Source organism: Podarcis vaucheri (genome assembly GCF_965113315.1).
Source record: "Podarcis vaucheri genome assembly, chromosome: 10".
NCBI classification, from domain to species: Eukaryota; Metazoa; Chordata; class Lepidosauria; order Squamata; family Lacertidae; genus Podarcis; species Podarcis vaucheri.
The window spans coordinates 52,569,520-52,583,958 of NC_138748.1; the positions used below are offsets into that span (position 1 = coordinate 52,569,520).

The 14,439-nt window shown below is 42.0% G+C and overlaps 1 protein-coding gene across 2 annotated transcripts in view; it reads right to left on the bottom strand.

The window, feature by feature from the left end:
* Positions 1-14,439, bottom strand: part of BRAF (B-Raf proto-oncogene, serine/threonine kinase) — a 61,263-nt gene that overhangs the window by 18,322 nt on the left and 28,502 nt on the right. Inside the window, exons 9-15 of one of the 2 annotated variants that reach the window (XM_082240489.1) lie at positions 13,944-13,980; positions 11,575-11,694; positions 6,834-6,970; positions 6,378-6,495; positions 5,795-5,879; positions 4,136-4,312; positions 577-623 (exon numbers count right to left, since the gene is read on the bottom strand). In XM_082240489.1, the coding sequence (XP_082096615.1) occupies positions 577-623; positions 4,136-4,312; positions 5,795-5,879; positions 6,378-6,495; positions 6,834-6,970; positions 11,575-11,694; positions 13,944-13,980 (721 nt within the window). The remainder of the gene's footprint in view (positions 1-576; positions 624-4,135; positions 4,313-5,794; positions 5,880-6,377; positions 6,496-6,833; positions 6,971-11,574; positions 11,695-13,943; positions 13,981-14,439) is intronic. The other variant, XM_082240490.1, reaches the window with a different exon arrangement.

Consider the following 14,439-nt stretch of genomic DNA (forward strand, 5'->3'; position numbering starts at 1 on the left):
GTAAGAACAATAAGCAAACTAAGGAAGAGTCTCTATAACTGGGTTGACTGTATGGGGTCTTCAAAATCTGATAAGGCTAGTGGGAGTTTCCGGCATGTCAAATGTTGGTTTGAGAGGAAGCCAGCACAGTGCTTCCATGGTGTCACATAATAAACTACATCACTTGTGTGAATGATGCTTCTTCAATCAAGACTTGATTTGTTTTTGGCTTGATGTCATCGTGCAAAAAAGAACAAATCACTCTGATTTAGCAAATGTGCATATTGCCTGCTGGACTAGTAATTACAAGGATAAACTAAAATATGAATCAGAATGCAGATACGGATTTATTCATACTTCACATTTTCAGTAAGATACGAATTAGGATGTACATCCTCACTTCTGGCTCCACTGCCGCTAGTTAGGCATAAACCCTTCAAAAAGCCTTGAGTGGGACAACTACCTTGCCCACAGATCAACAGCTGATCTCACCTAACCACACTTTTTTCTCTCATGTTTTTAGAACAGATACTCACTTTAGGGATGTGGGAAGGGGAGGAAGAACAATAAAGGTCAGGTCTCTTAGAAAAAGGATACTATTACTCTTGAGGTCTCTGTGGATGATTGACTTGGCATGCAAGTAACTGGAAAGCAAGAAAATATTAGATAGAAAGTTGACTATATATTTCTGCTTATCAAGAGCCTGCGTGAAGCTGAATGATCTCAAAGATGACACAAACATATGGCAAAAGGTAGTCTCTAAGTTGTATAGTGTCTAAGCCATTTGTTTATTTACTGCATCTGTCTCCCATTCTTCCTTCAAGGAGTCAGCTTGCTATGTCAGCTTGCACCTATCAGCACCTGCAACGCCCAGGCTTTTTAAGACAACTGAATTGCAAACCTACACACCATGCACAAATCTGCAGCTCTTTCTGCCCACTCCCCTTTGGGAGGAACAGCCTGGAGCTTAGACTTTGCCAGGGCCCAAACATCTCCTAATCGCTCTAATACACTGGTTGCCAATCAGGGGTTTGGGGACTGCTGGGGGTCCACGGAACGCACCCAGGGGTCCGTGGCCCCACCCCTTGCGTCCCCCCCAACCAAATATTTGTCATTTTTGCATGATAATAATAATGATCTGTTTTCAGCAGACCTAAAATCCTTTGCTTATTAGGGAGTACCCCACAATTTGTTCAAAAAATTGCTTTGCCAAGGTTACTATCTAATATATTGTAAATTTCATTTTAATAGTGGGTTTTCAATGCAATCTGTTTTTGGGTGTCAATCCTGGCTGAAAAGCAGGTAAAAATACAACAACAAATTACTTGGCAGTAAGTTGCCTGGAAATTAATGCAATTCAAACCAAGTAGACAAGCTTAGGATTGGGCAGCCGGAACATATCAGCTATAAGACAGCTTCATATTTATTAGCCTAAGTGACATTTATGGTTCCATCATATTCCACCCCTCTAGTATCATGAGACACTGCTGCCAATTTCTTCACACCCACTTGAAATGTTTTAGGAGAAAAGGGAAGATGAGAAATCATTCTCCTTTATATCAGAACACTGTAGAGCAACCCAAATCACACACTCATTGTTCCTGTTACTGGGAAGACTGTTAAAACATGCTGGTATTACATGAATGCCAATCTGCAGCAAGGCTTGACTTGGGGAAGAGGGCAGACCACAGCAGGCTATATGCATGCTGGAGGAAGCCTGAAGGCAATGCAGCTCAGTTACTTGTTTCTATGCAGATATGCCAGGAAGCAGCACTAGAAAAAAATGTGAGCTTCCATTCTTTTTTTTTATAAATAATTTTTATTGAGATTTAAGATCACCCACCAACACCAGTAAAACATCAAATCTTATTACATATATCCTACTTTATGCTCCATAGAGCTGTTGATTTCTGTCCTTCCCTTCCATCAGTTTTCCTATTCTATTCTATAGTTCACAGTTTCTTTGATTAGATATTACAACAGGACATAAGATTTACTTCAATCCTGCCAAAGTTTTCAAATTTGTACAGTTCTCACTTATATAGATAAAAAATTTACACCATTCTTTTTGGTACTTTGTCTCCTGATTGCGAATTCTGCGCGTCAATTTAGCCATCTCAGCGTATTCAACCAGCTTTATCTGCCATTCTCCTATTGTCGGCATCTCCTGTTGCTTCCACCTTTGAGCTATCAGAACTCTAGCTGCTGTTGTTGCATACAAATATAATCTTTGATCAGTCTTCTTAATATCTTCTCCCACCAAACCTAGCAAGAATTCTTCCGGCTTTTTGGGAAAGCTATACTTAAACATCTTTTTTAACTTGTTATAAATCGATTCCCAGAACTCTTTTAATTTATTACATGACCACCACATATGAAAGAAGTCGCCATCCTTTTCCTTGCATTTCCAGCAAGTTTTACTACTAGTTCTGTACATTTTTGCCAATTTGGTGGGAGTAAGATACCAACGATAGACCATTTTCATAACATTCTCTTTTAAGGCAGAACAAGCGGTGAATTTTATACTCTCATTCCAGAGTTTGGCCCATACATCATAGTCTATGTTGTGTCCTAGATCAATAGCCCATTTTATCATAGCCTCTTTTATAAGTTCGTCTTTTGTATTCCATTCTAATAGATTACACATTTTTGAAAGTAGTTTAGACTTACTTTCTATACAGTGGTGCCTCGCAAGACGAAATTAATCCGTTCCGCGAGTCTCTTCGTCTTGTGGTTTTTTCGTCTTGCGAAGCACGGCTATTAGCGGCTTAGCGGCTTTAAGAAAAAGGAAACAAACTCGCAAGAACTCGCAAGACGTTTCGTCTTGCGAAGCAAGCCCATAGGGAAATTCGTCTTGCGGAATGACTCAAAAAACGGAAAACTCTTTCGTCTTGCGCGTTTTTCGTCTTGCGGGGTACCACTGTACTTTCCATTCCACTTCTTGATTCACCAACATGGAATACTGAGTTTGTAGCATTTTGATAGTCTGTTTAATTTCTTCATCTTTAGGTTTTATTATCAATTTTTTCTCATTCTCCATGAGTTGAACCAGAATTTCTTCTTTCTCTTTCTTTCTTTTTATGGCTATTTTGCTGGATTAGGAAGCCTCTCATGACAGCCTTACTCACGTCCCATACAGTGTCCAGACTGGTTTCTTTATGTAAATTCCATTCAAAATAATCCTTAATTGTCTCTTTCGCTTTCGCTACTATTTTTGGGTTCTCAAATAAAGTGTCATTCATCCTCCATCTAAATGAGGATTGTTCTCTACCTTTTAGTTCCAGATAAATCGAATTGTGGTCCGATAGAGTTCGTGGAGTGATCTCAATTTTATTTACTCTGGAAACCAGTTCTTTAGAGACCCAAACATAGTCTATCCGACTCGAGCTTTGGTGAGGTTCCGAGAAAAAGGTGAACTGTTTTGTAATTGGGTGTTTCCACCTCCAGGTATCTATTAAGCCAAAGTTTTCAACCAATTCAAAATTTTTTGGGGGGACTTTACCCTCATTTATGTTTTTTCTCTTTGACAAAACCTATTCATTTCCCCCCCCTCGCGGAAAAGCAGTGCTTTGGGTATAAACTCCCTTAGCACCATACATTAAGAACAAATACAGTTATATTTAAAATGTCTTGGTAAGAGCTTCTCTCCTGTGATAGTCACCCAAATACAGCTACTGATCGGTCTTTACAGCTGTTACGGTGTTTTATGACAAGACACCGGATGGCTTGGTGTCAGCCCTTGTAAAACAACATGCTCTAATGTTAGCTGGAGGAAAAATGTAAGAGATTTTATTCTCGCTGTCTTCAGTAAAAAGTAAAAATGATGAAAATCTTTAAACCAGACAAAGTATCTGGCACCAGACAAAGTATCTGGAGGAATTTACGAGAATACCTCCCCACTGATTCTATGACGCTGCTATATTGACCTCATGTGTTAGGGATGGGGAACCTGCAACTCTCCAGATGCTGATAGTTACAACTCCCATCATCACTGACCACTGGCCATTCTGGCTGAGGCTGATGGGAGCTGTAGTCCAACAACATCTGGAGGGCCACAGGCCTGTCTATCCCTGCCACATGCACCGACAAAGCTCAGTGTGTGGAGAACTCTCTTTTCCCTCCCTCTCTCCTATTGAGTATATAGTACTATACTTACTCCATTCCTTGTGCTGTCTGCCGTGCAATATCTATCAGCTTGATCATCTCAAATTTGGTCTCAATGATGTGTAGATGGTGGTAAAGACTGGAGCCTTCACACCACTGCGTAACTATAGCCAACTGCGGCTTTGTTGAATAACCCATGAAAAGCAATATATTCACGTGTCTTGTTTTCCTGTGGAAAGAAAGGAGTGCTTAAAATCACTGAAAACACTTTTGATGGATTGAAGGGCTCTAACAATGAATGCCCTGATATATGATGAATCCTGTTGGATTGACCAAGGTCCATCTAGTGCAGATTCCATATGGACATCATGGCTGAAATTATCGAATCCCCTTTAAAGCCATCTAAAGCTAGTGACCACTGCCACATCCTGTAGCAACTATTTCATTAAATGCATTATATATTCTGTACGCCACCAAGAGTGGCTGGGGAAACCCAGCCAGATGGGCAGAGTATAAATAATAAAATTGTTGTTGCTGCTGTTTTGCATTATGGGTTGCATTCAATGGTGGTTAAGCCTTAGTGCCCTGCAGATGTTGTTACACTCCAACTCCCATCTGCCCTCAGCTGTACAGCTAAATCACCAAAGATGATGACCATCCTCTTTAGAGGACCTCAGATTACCTCTCCCTGCCACTACACACTCAGGTTGGGATACACAACTGTCACCTATCCATCTACTGCAGCCCTCTGCCCAATATCCTGTTCTGATATGAAAGGTCTTCTAACCCTTGAGAACAGGTTTTCAGGGAGCAAGGGAGATGACTTGGGCAAGCAGAAGTGCTTTCTGCAAAGGCAAAGGCAAAACTGGATACAACCCCACATTAAATAATTGCTGTCTGTACAGATTCTCCTGCCAATCAATTTAATTGAATGACTTGAAGTCTGAAAGATGGAGTAAAACTTCTATCTACTGTGACAGACACTTTGAAGAATTAGCACAGACTGTGCCTAGAAGGCTCACAGTTGGCATCTGACAAGACACTGGGAACCTGCAATGTTACAGGGTATTCTTGCTTCACGACAGGAATGCTTCGGCTCAGAGTTCCAGTTAGCCACAACCTCTTCTGGGAACCATCGTGTCACCTTTTCTCTCCCTGACCTGGGATTTGCTGCTGTTCTTTTCTACTGACACCTAGCATTCTTCGGGCTTCTGAGGAGACTCAGTGCTCATCCAGCTATTTTTTTTTTTGGGGGGGGGAGTGCCCCTATAGATTTTTTTAAAAATATATTTTTGTACTCGGGCTTCTCCCAAGCATGTTTGTTTCTCAATGACTCCATTTTGGGTATGTAGTTCTTGGCATTCAGCATGTGAATTTACTATGAGAGGGAGCGATGGAGGAAAGGTCATCAAGCAGAGCCGAGCCAGGGAAAACAAGGATCCATGAAGGCTGAGAAGGAAGTGCAGGAAAGATTTGCTTTCTCTCTCGTGGTAACATGGATTGACAATGCAGAAGCATCCAATATTCCCTCACTGTGTGGGCATGAAGACATGTTTATAAGGGATAACACAGGACCAGAAAATATCAGGAAAACACAAACTGCCTTTCAGCAGAAGGACTGGGAGGAGCACAGTGTTCTGAACAAACGGCTCAAGCTCACTGGCTTCTCAAGGGAAGTCAAGCCATCAACATGCAACTGACACAACCTTACCTGAGCACTCCTACTTCATTTTTAAAGGCTTGTAACTGCTGGGGGGTGGGGGCTGTAACATTCAACATTTTCACTGCAACATCACCTGAAAAAGCAATTTTAAAGAATATCAGCTGTATAATACAGCTGCTCAACTTTTCAAAAAGCAGAATGCAAAACTCAGATATTGTTGTGTGGTGTTCTAGGTGCAAAATGTGCCTTTTCTTCCTTTTGATTACTATTGTCATGCTGTATCACAAACTGCTTTTCGATGCCTGAGCCCTCCTTTTCGAAAGAGATCTGCTATGCAGCGTAGAACACTGCTGTTCAAAAAACCTGCAAGACTAAAGCTCCACTGGGTGCATAGAACCGGCTGCACAGGATTTGGTCCCCAACTACTGCATTTTCCTTCAAAAGACACTCTTCTCACTCTAGCACACAAACTTGGGAGAGTTTTTACATAGACAACAAAGAATAAGAGGCCTCAAAGTCATGAACAAAACTGAGATTGGCTTAATCTGCTAAGGTTTTGGTGTCACACGCTTTAAAATAGAAAAAAAATCAACTCGTAAATAAAAAATGGTTTGGTGCAGGAATTACATACCATGCCACTTTCCCTTATAGACTGTTCCAAATGACCCAGACCCTATCCTTTGTCCAACTGTGATCTGGCCATCTGGTATTTCCCAATCATCACTTGAGTCTCGCCGACCAAGAGTTTTCTGCAAGAAAAGCAACCTTAGTAATACATCCATATGTTTTCCTAACGCAGAAAGCCTTACAACTACACTGGTGTTTCGTATTTTGTTTTTGCTAATCATAAGTAGTTACAACCCATAGTTTGCAGCCATAGTGCATAATGCTACACTAAGTTTACATCTGCAAATGAAGGGGAGGGGGAATTGGCATATAGGAGGAGGGGGAGGAATAAGTGCTCAGGTGTTTGGGGCACTCCTGATTTTCTAACCACAGTTAGAAGTTTGGGCAGCACAACATCTACACTGAGTCTCTAATGTGGTAAAGCCTGGTTGCCAATTCAATAAACCAGCTTTGGACTTACCATTCTGCTCCGGTCTTCTGAAGAGGAGGAAGACTTCCTCTCTCGCTGAGGCCCCGGGGATTTCTGCAACGCTTTCACATTGGTGAGGGACCCGGGTAAGGAGGCAGGTGGCGTGGCAGACAAACCCGTGGTTGAGCCTGTATTTGAGATTAAAAGTCAAAAGTACTTCTGGATTTCTAAAGACATAAACATTCCCTGCTAGGCTTGTTTCACACAATAGTTAAGTGCAGAAACTGCAGTTAAGATGCAATATTTCCAAACATAAAAGGCATTTAAAAGTAAGAGGTAAGACTTACGAAACAAGTGCACTTAACATACATTTTCAGGTTGCAGTCCTAGCACACTAAATTCAGTTTTTAAAAATCTGCTGATTTCTGTGGGATTGTGCCTTTAATTCACAAAAGAGGAAAGATCAAGCTTGTTCAACAACAATCACTGCAAACTGCCCAGTTGCAATTAGTTGCTTAATTATTGGACCAGCTCACATGTTACATTAAGCCATAGTTTAAAACAGACTTTGGTGTGCTATGAGTGAGCAACATGCTGCTCAATGCTCACAAGTTCCCCCAGAGCGCCTCCCCTGTTCCTGCCACTCCAAAGATGAAACAATCCAGAGTCTGACCGGTTATCTTGTCTGAACGCTGATTTGTGACTGGTTTTCTGCAAACAAACCACAAGTCGTAAGTGAAGAGCAAGCCTCAATTACAGCTTGTGGTTTGTCTGGAGGAGACAAACCATGAGCCCGGGTTTTAACAACTGGACAAGCCAGACTCTTAGCTTATTTGGTCCATGGAGCAGAATCAGGAGTAGGAAAGGAGCACCACGGGAACTTTTGAGCAATGTGGACCTGCGTGTTGCTCATTCATATTAAACTATGGATTTAAACTAATGTGACAGGGGGACTGGGCCTCTAAAATGAGTGCAAAAGGAGTTAAAGGGCTTAAAGATTTAAGGCCCACCTTAATCAAAGAACCTGAAGCGCATTTTAGATTTTTCCGGGCTGCACGCATCCTTTCTTTAAGCAGGCAAGATGTGAAGTGAAACCGTGTTTGTGCACTTGGTTTGCCTGTTTTTAAGAGAAACTTCAGACTATTTTGTATTTTGTTTAATTCTGCTGGCTTCCCTGACTTGCTACCACTAACCCTGTAACAGCCTTCCCCAAAGTGGCGCCCTCCAAGTGTTTTCGGCTGTGCTGACGAAAGTTGTGATCCCAAGCACTTGGAGGACACTAGATTAGCAAAGGCTGCCCTAGGAGAATCTGAAACCAACTTGGACTCAATGGAAAGAATATTAAAAGGGGAGGGCCAAGATCCAGAGAACTGTAAAGTGAGTTCTGTGAACCTGACGGTGTCTATGAAATGCTTCCCCTCCTCAGTTGTTAGGTTTCCCCCACCCCACACGCTACATAGCTGAAGGGAGACATTCATGTAAAGAGATGAACACAAGAGCCACAAATAGGCCTAAATCTACACAGCTTTACAATGCCACTTGAAAGGGAACTAATTCAAGCGACTGAAGAGTATCTTATAACTGGGCAAAAGATGTTACTGGCCTGGACACAAAAGCAAGGAAGCCACATACAGATGGATTTTGTGCTGAATCCTCTACAAGGCTTCAGAGATTCTGAGCCCTGCAATAACACAGTGTGGGGGGGTCATAGTTTGTTCTGCTGCTGGGCTTGTGAAGGGGCTGTCACAAAAGTGGTATACAAGCAGAAGATGCCTTCTGCTCCACTATCTCATTTACCTTAAGCAGCACCCCACCCTAAAAGCATTAAATAGGAGTATTATTATTTACAGAGCACTACTAGTTGGCACTACAAGAATAAAAATGCAGTTTGGATATTGGAATATCAGAAGCTCAGATTTGGAGGAGTAAAATCCACGACAGTACTATTTAAGTTTACAACTGTTTTCTTTTCCCAACAGAACAATTCTGAGTGCAATCCTACGCCTATTTACTTTAGAAGTGTGTCTCACTGTATTCAAAGGGGCTTACTCCTCACAAGTGCATTTACGACTGCTGCCTTAGCAAACTAAAGGCGTCTCATATTTCCTGAATCCTGTAATGGGTTGGGGGACCTTACACACAATTCTTCTTATTGAGGGCTCTCATTGTGCTGATGGTTTCAGCTATAACGAATGCCTGGCTTTTCCCTGGTCTTCTATCTAATTTACTCTCTCCCACTGTCCGTGATGCTTCCTTACAGATGTTCCACCTCTGGCTCAGACTGAATAATGAATCCCAGATTTCTGCATTGAGGCCCTTAAGTCCTCTTCTCTGCAGCATCTATCGGTCTGTCCTCTCAGTCTACAGTGGTTACTTCTGCCTTTTCTGCACTTGTAGTATCCACCCTTTCCACTCCTATGATGCCGTTCACATGCCACGGTAATGCTGCCTGCTGACTCACAATTTGCTCCTCCCCTGGTATGATTGTAATGAAAAAGCCATGAAGCCTGGGCTGTCATCTCTCTCAAACCAAGGATCGTGGTTGTTTCTCTTGAACAAACCAGTGTCGCAAAGCCAAGGGTTGTTTTTGGCTTCATGTTCATAGTTTGTGAGGGGTAGGTAAAGCATAATAATCCTGATTTGGACATCATGCTAAACTAAGTTTTATGCCTTGCTGGTCCTGCTTGTGCCAGGGTAAGAGTGATTGGGCAGGTTGCACTAGATTGCTATTCTTTCACAGGGAGTCATTAACCGGGATTTACCTAGCAGGGCCAGTATCTATTGGGATTTGAAAATTTGAAGAAAAAGCTCTGTGTGGGGAAATGAATGTGTAAGATTACCATTGGAAATTGCTATTTTTTTTAGCAAACTGCTAACTTGGTCTGAAGTGTCATCTTGACACTTTCCAGGAGTGTTGGACTAAATTTCCAAAGACACAGGACCATCAATACAAAGCTAATCCTACAGCAGGAGGGGACTGCTCTTATTCACTTTTTAGAAGTGATATTATCTCTACGGTCATAATTAAAACCTGAAACTTTTGAAAAAGCTGCACTTATTATCACAAAACATAAAACCTTATTTAGAGAGTGTTCATTCTGAATTATCTGGTTAAACTACAGTGGTGCCTCGCAAGACGAAATTAATTCGTTCTGCGAGTTTTTTTGTCTAGTGAATTTTTCGTCTTGCGAAGCACGGTGTCGGAAAAGTTTTGGAAAAGTTTCAAAAATCACCAAAAACCTCAAAAAAGGCTACCACACCACGTTCTATTAGTTGCTCCTCAAAGTCAAGTTGCAACTGTATTAACGGTGTTAAAAAAAGGAAACAAGCTTGCAAAAAACGCAAGACGTTCTCATCTTGCGAAGCAAGCCCATAGGGAAATTCGTCTTGCGAAGCAGCTAAAAAACCGCAAAACCCTTTCGTCTAGCGAGTTTTTCGTCTTGTGGGGCACCACTGTATTATGAAAGCTATGAGTGAGATCCAATGTGGGTCATACTCACAAGTAAACTAAATGAAATCAATCGACTCCAATAACAAGTTCATCAATTACAACAGGCTTACTCCGAGTGTGACTTAGTTGGAGATCAATCTATACATTTTGGAAATTATTTAACAAATGGGGTGAACTGCCTATTGCTTCAAATTGGAAACATTCAGAATTGTGTATCGCTATTTTTGTATGTGCTTTATGGCTGTGCACTGCCACATCTGAATCATGCTTCAGTTTAACATCCGGGCCACAATCTAGTAGAGAGAGAAAAATATCACTAAGCATGCCCAGTTCTGTGCTAGATTGCAGCCCTGATGCTTTTGCTTAGCAGAATTTGTTTAGAGGCAGCCAAATATCTACAGACTTAAGTCGAAATGGAACTTGCTTGTGCTTTAGTACACAAACCAAACCTGATTTCAACTGATGTCTGCAGAGTTCTGTAATATATTCCATTAGTATCCAGATTAGTCACAGCCCCAACATATCATCAGTGAGATAAAGTATACTAGAAGGTAATTAATTATATACTGAAGTGAGTTGTCAGCAGAATTGTTAGTACTTTGCAACAGTTCTCTGAAAGACAATATTAATTGAGGAGCTCTATCTCAAGCATTAAGTTGAAACTGACAGTCAAGGAAATTAGGAATATCAGTCTCCTCCAAAATCCTGCAAAGCCTTAACATCAGACAGACAACAAGAATGGTTCTGCTGGAACCCCAGGTAGGGTTGTCAACTTTTCTACCAATCTTCGCTCTTGTGACTTTAAAAGCAGGCTGATCTGTTGCCAAGAAAAGGCTTAACCTGTTAATTTTGGCAGATGCAACCTATTGTTAAAGGTACAGGAGTAGGCTATGCTGTTTTCTTTGGGGTGGGTGAGGTCAGTTGGCAGCCTTTAATAGAAGAATCTCTTGGGAGTGCAAAATAGTTTGTACAGATGTTAAGCGTTTGCAGGACCTCTCCTATCCTCATTTCCATTGCAACTAGAGACCCTTGCAACAAGCAACACTTTTTGAAAGGCAGCATGGAAAAAACATCGTCTCTACAATGCTCTATATCCAACGCAGAGTAATTTGTGAGTTTAATAAGGGTGAGTGAAAATGGGTGAAAAAGCACATTCAAAGCATTCCAGCCAGGCCAAGCCAAAAAAACCACAAACAAACCCAAAAAACAAAAACAAAAAAGACAGTGTTTTGATAAACTCACACACTTACATACACACGCTGTGAGGGTGAGGCACAAACAGCATCTGTGGTTTTTATTTAGTTTGATTTGGGTGAAAACGAGAAAGAAGAGCCCAACTACCTCTGAACACTGGGCCAGGCTCAAAATCAAACACTATCTCACTGGGGACAGAATGGAGGAGGGGACTGGGAGTCCGGGATTGGTATTTCCGAAGGCAGCGCATCAGCTGGTTCATAGGGGCTGTTAGAGAGAAAGAGACGGGCAGGCAGAGACAGGAAGACAGACACACAGAAGAAATGAAAGTCATGGGACATAACTAAGGTGCTTTGACTCCTAGGCATAGATAGTTTATGACTTTGCAGGGGAGAACCCCGTATTTCTACTTTTTTTGTTTTTTGTTTTAAAAAACACACCAAAAAACCAAAAACAAAACCCTGAACAGCATACTTTCAAATGGCAGGGAATTGCTACATATTCTCAGATGCCCAGCAGAGAGCTTATTGACCAGAGTTTTAAAATGACATCATAGTACACAACATTTAAATGTTGGGACAAAATGGGCAAAACTGTTCAAAAGCCACAGCTACCTGGACATACACAATAGTCAAAACGGGCAATGTAATTAAACTGGTGGGGTTTACGGTTTTAATTCACACCTCCGAACTCAAAATTGCAAAGTAGTAGCCAGCTTGTCAGATGGAACCAACAGAAGAAGAAAATCCTGGCTGAAACAAGGTTTGTCTTGAACGCTGAAGTCGTAAATTGCAAATGGGATAAAAAGAAAGGGAGGTGGTGGGGGTGGGTGGGACATAAAAGAAGCTATGGAAAGCGAAAAGGCCAGCTGATTAGGGACACATGCTCTCCTGCATCATATGGCAAAGCCCATACTGCGCACTCAAATGATGACGAGCCAAGTCAAAGCCTTAATGTGAAGCCTGGCAGCCAGTTAGCAAATGGAGCTCTAACCCAAACAGGTTTTGCAGCAGCAGCAGCTGCCATAAGCACGTTTGTTACAAGGTGGGAAAAGGATATAAACACACAGAGCAGGCTTTTACTCTCAAGAGTTGGACCCATTCATGAGAAGTCAATTCAAGGCTGCTTTACTTTTTTACTGCATGGGAGCATCTTAGCCACCATACCTGTTGTCCTGGATGCATCCAGACTAATGAGGACGAGCGGCTAGATGTTTAGTTCTTTATTGGCATATCAGCTCCTATGGTGCACCGGATACACACACCACTCCCTTTTAACTAGCTGCCTAGGGAAGTTCCCTCCACGGCCCAGTTGCGAGTGGCAGTGTGGCCCTGCCACCTCTGCTTTCTTCCACCCTTGTCTGATGCGGTGCACTCGCGCAAGCACCCAACAGGCCCTCCTTAACGGCAGCTTTGTCCTTCAAGCCCCTCCTTGAGCATGGAGACAGAGGAGGGGATTCTGAAGGCACAACTTTATCTGGGGCTGTTGTGGGCTCTTCAGACTCCCAAGACCTCCTGCAGAACTTCCTCCGCCTCCTATTCCCCTGTGCCCATCTCTCCCCCCCTCCCCTGGCTGCTGCCACACGTGGCCCAGAACCCCAGAAATCGCTGGCTGCTTACCCTGCATCTTCCTCCTCTGCCCAGTCCCTCAGTCTCCTGCCCATCCCTGACATCCATCTTAAATTGGTATAAATATGCAATCGGGAACAAAATCAATCAATCTACAGGCCAAAGCATACCTTGCTCTCAGACAAGGCACATGTGTCATGGCAGAAGGCTTCCTCAACTCTGCCTCTCACAACATAGAAGGGAATGCTTCCTTTAGGCTGTATTTGTAAGGATTGGTTTCAAAAAATTATATATTGAAACATTAAAGCCAGGTGTCCTGTTTATTGGGAGCTTGTTTTAAAAATATATCAAAATATGTGTACATCTGATCTAGTCTACTACTAAGAAAGTTATGGATATGCTAAGGACTGTTGCATTCTCAACAGTCACACAGATCAAGCCTTCATGGTTCTGAATACCATGGGGATTTTTCTAGGATGCTCCCATGTTGTAAAATTAGAGAGGAACAGTGCTCAGTATTCTGCTCACAAATTGTGCTGGCTGACAGGCCCCTAGAGAGTCCTTGTTGTGTAGGTGTTCTGGTTGTATATCAAGATAGATGGGTGGCACGTTTGGCCTTTTTAAGATAAAAGGAAGGTAAAGAAGGATAACTTTACTGAAGGTCAGTTGCCTCCTACTATTCCCATCTGATAACCCACTTTAGAAAAAAACACAAAAAACACTGGCTACCACTTTGCATGATGTTCTCCCCTCCTCTTCGCCCACAATGGGAATGAACCACTAAAACTTTTCATCAAACAAACTCAAAGGTCATGGGACAAGCAAGTGCAGCTCAATTTCACTGTTCTGTTTACATTTCTCTCTGTGTCTGTATTTGGCAAAAGAAGGTGGACAAAGGGGAGGGGGCAAAGCAATGCATTTTTTATGCAAGAGAGCAAAATCACTTACCTCCCTCTCCTCGCAACCCTTGATCTCTAATCAACTCCTACAAATCAAAAACAAAGCTGTATGCATCTTATTAATGCATTACTTCAGTTGCTTGTCATAATTACGGTGATGTAACACAAATATAAGAAATGTCAACTGACAACAGTTGCATAGATAGAGAATATGTTTCCTCCTGTCCACAAAATGGTCACTTGCCTGCCAATACCTGCCCACGCATAGGGCCATTTGAACTTTGCTGGGTATGGCAAGCTAAATGTATTAGCAAATAGGGTCAAGAAGCAGCTGGGAGAATGACGCCAGAGTCATGTTCTGCTCTAACAGATAGTCTTAAAATAGTGTTCTAAAAGAGCAAGGGAAAATGAAGACTATTGATTGACACTACAAGGAGAACGATGATCATCAATTAGCAGTGTTAAATAGGCAAGGCGTTAAGTTTATGGACCACTTCCGCTACAAACAAATAGCAAGCTTCTGAGTTAATACAGATTCATCAAGC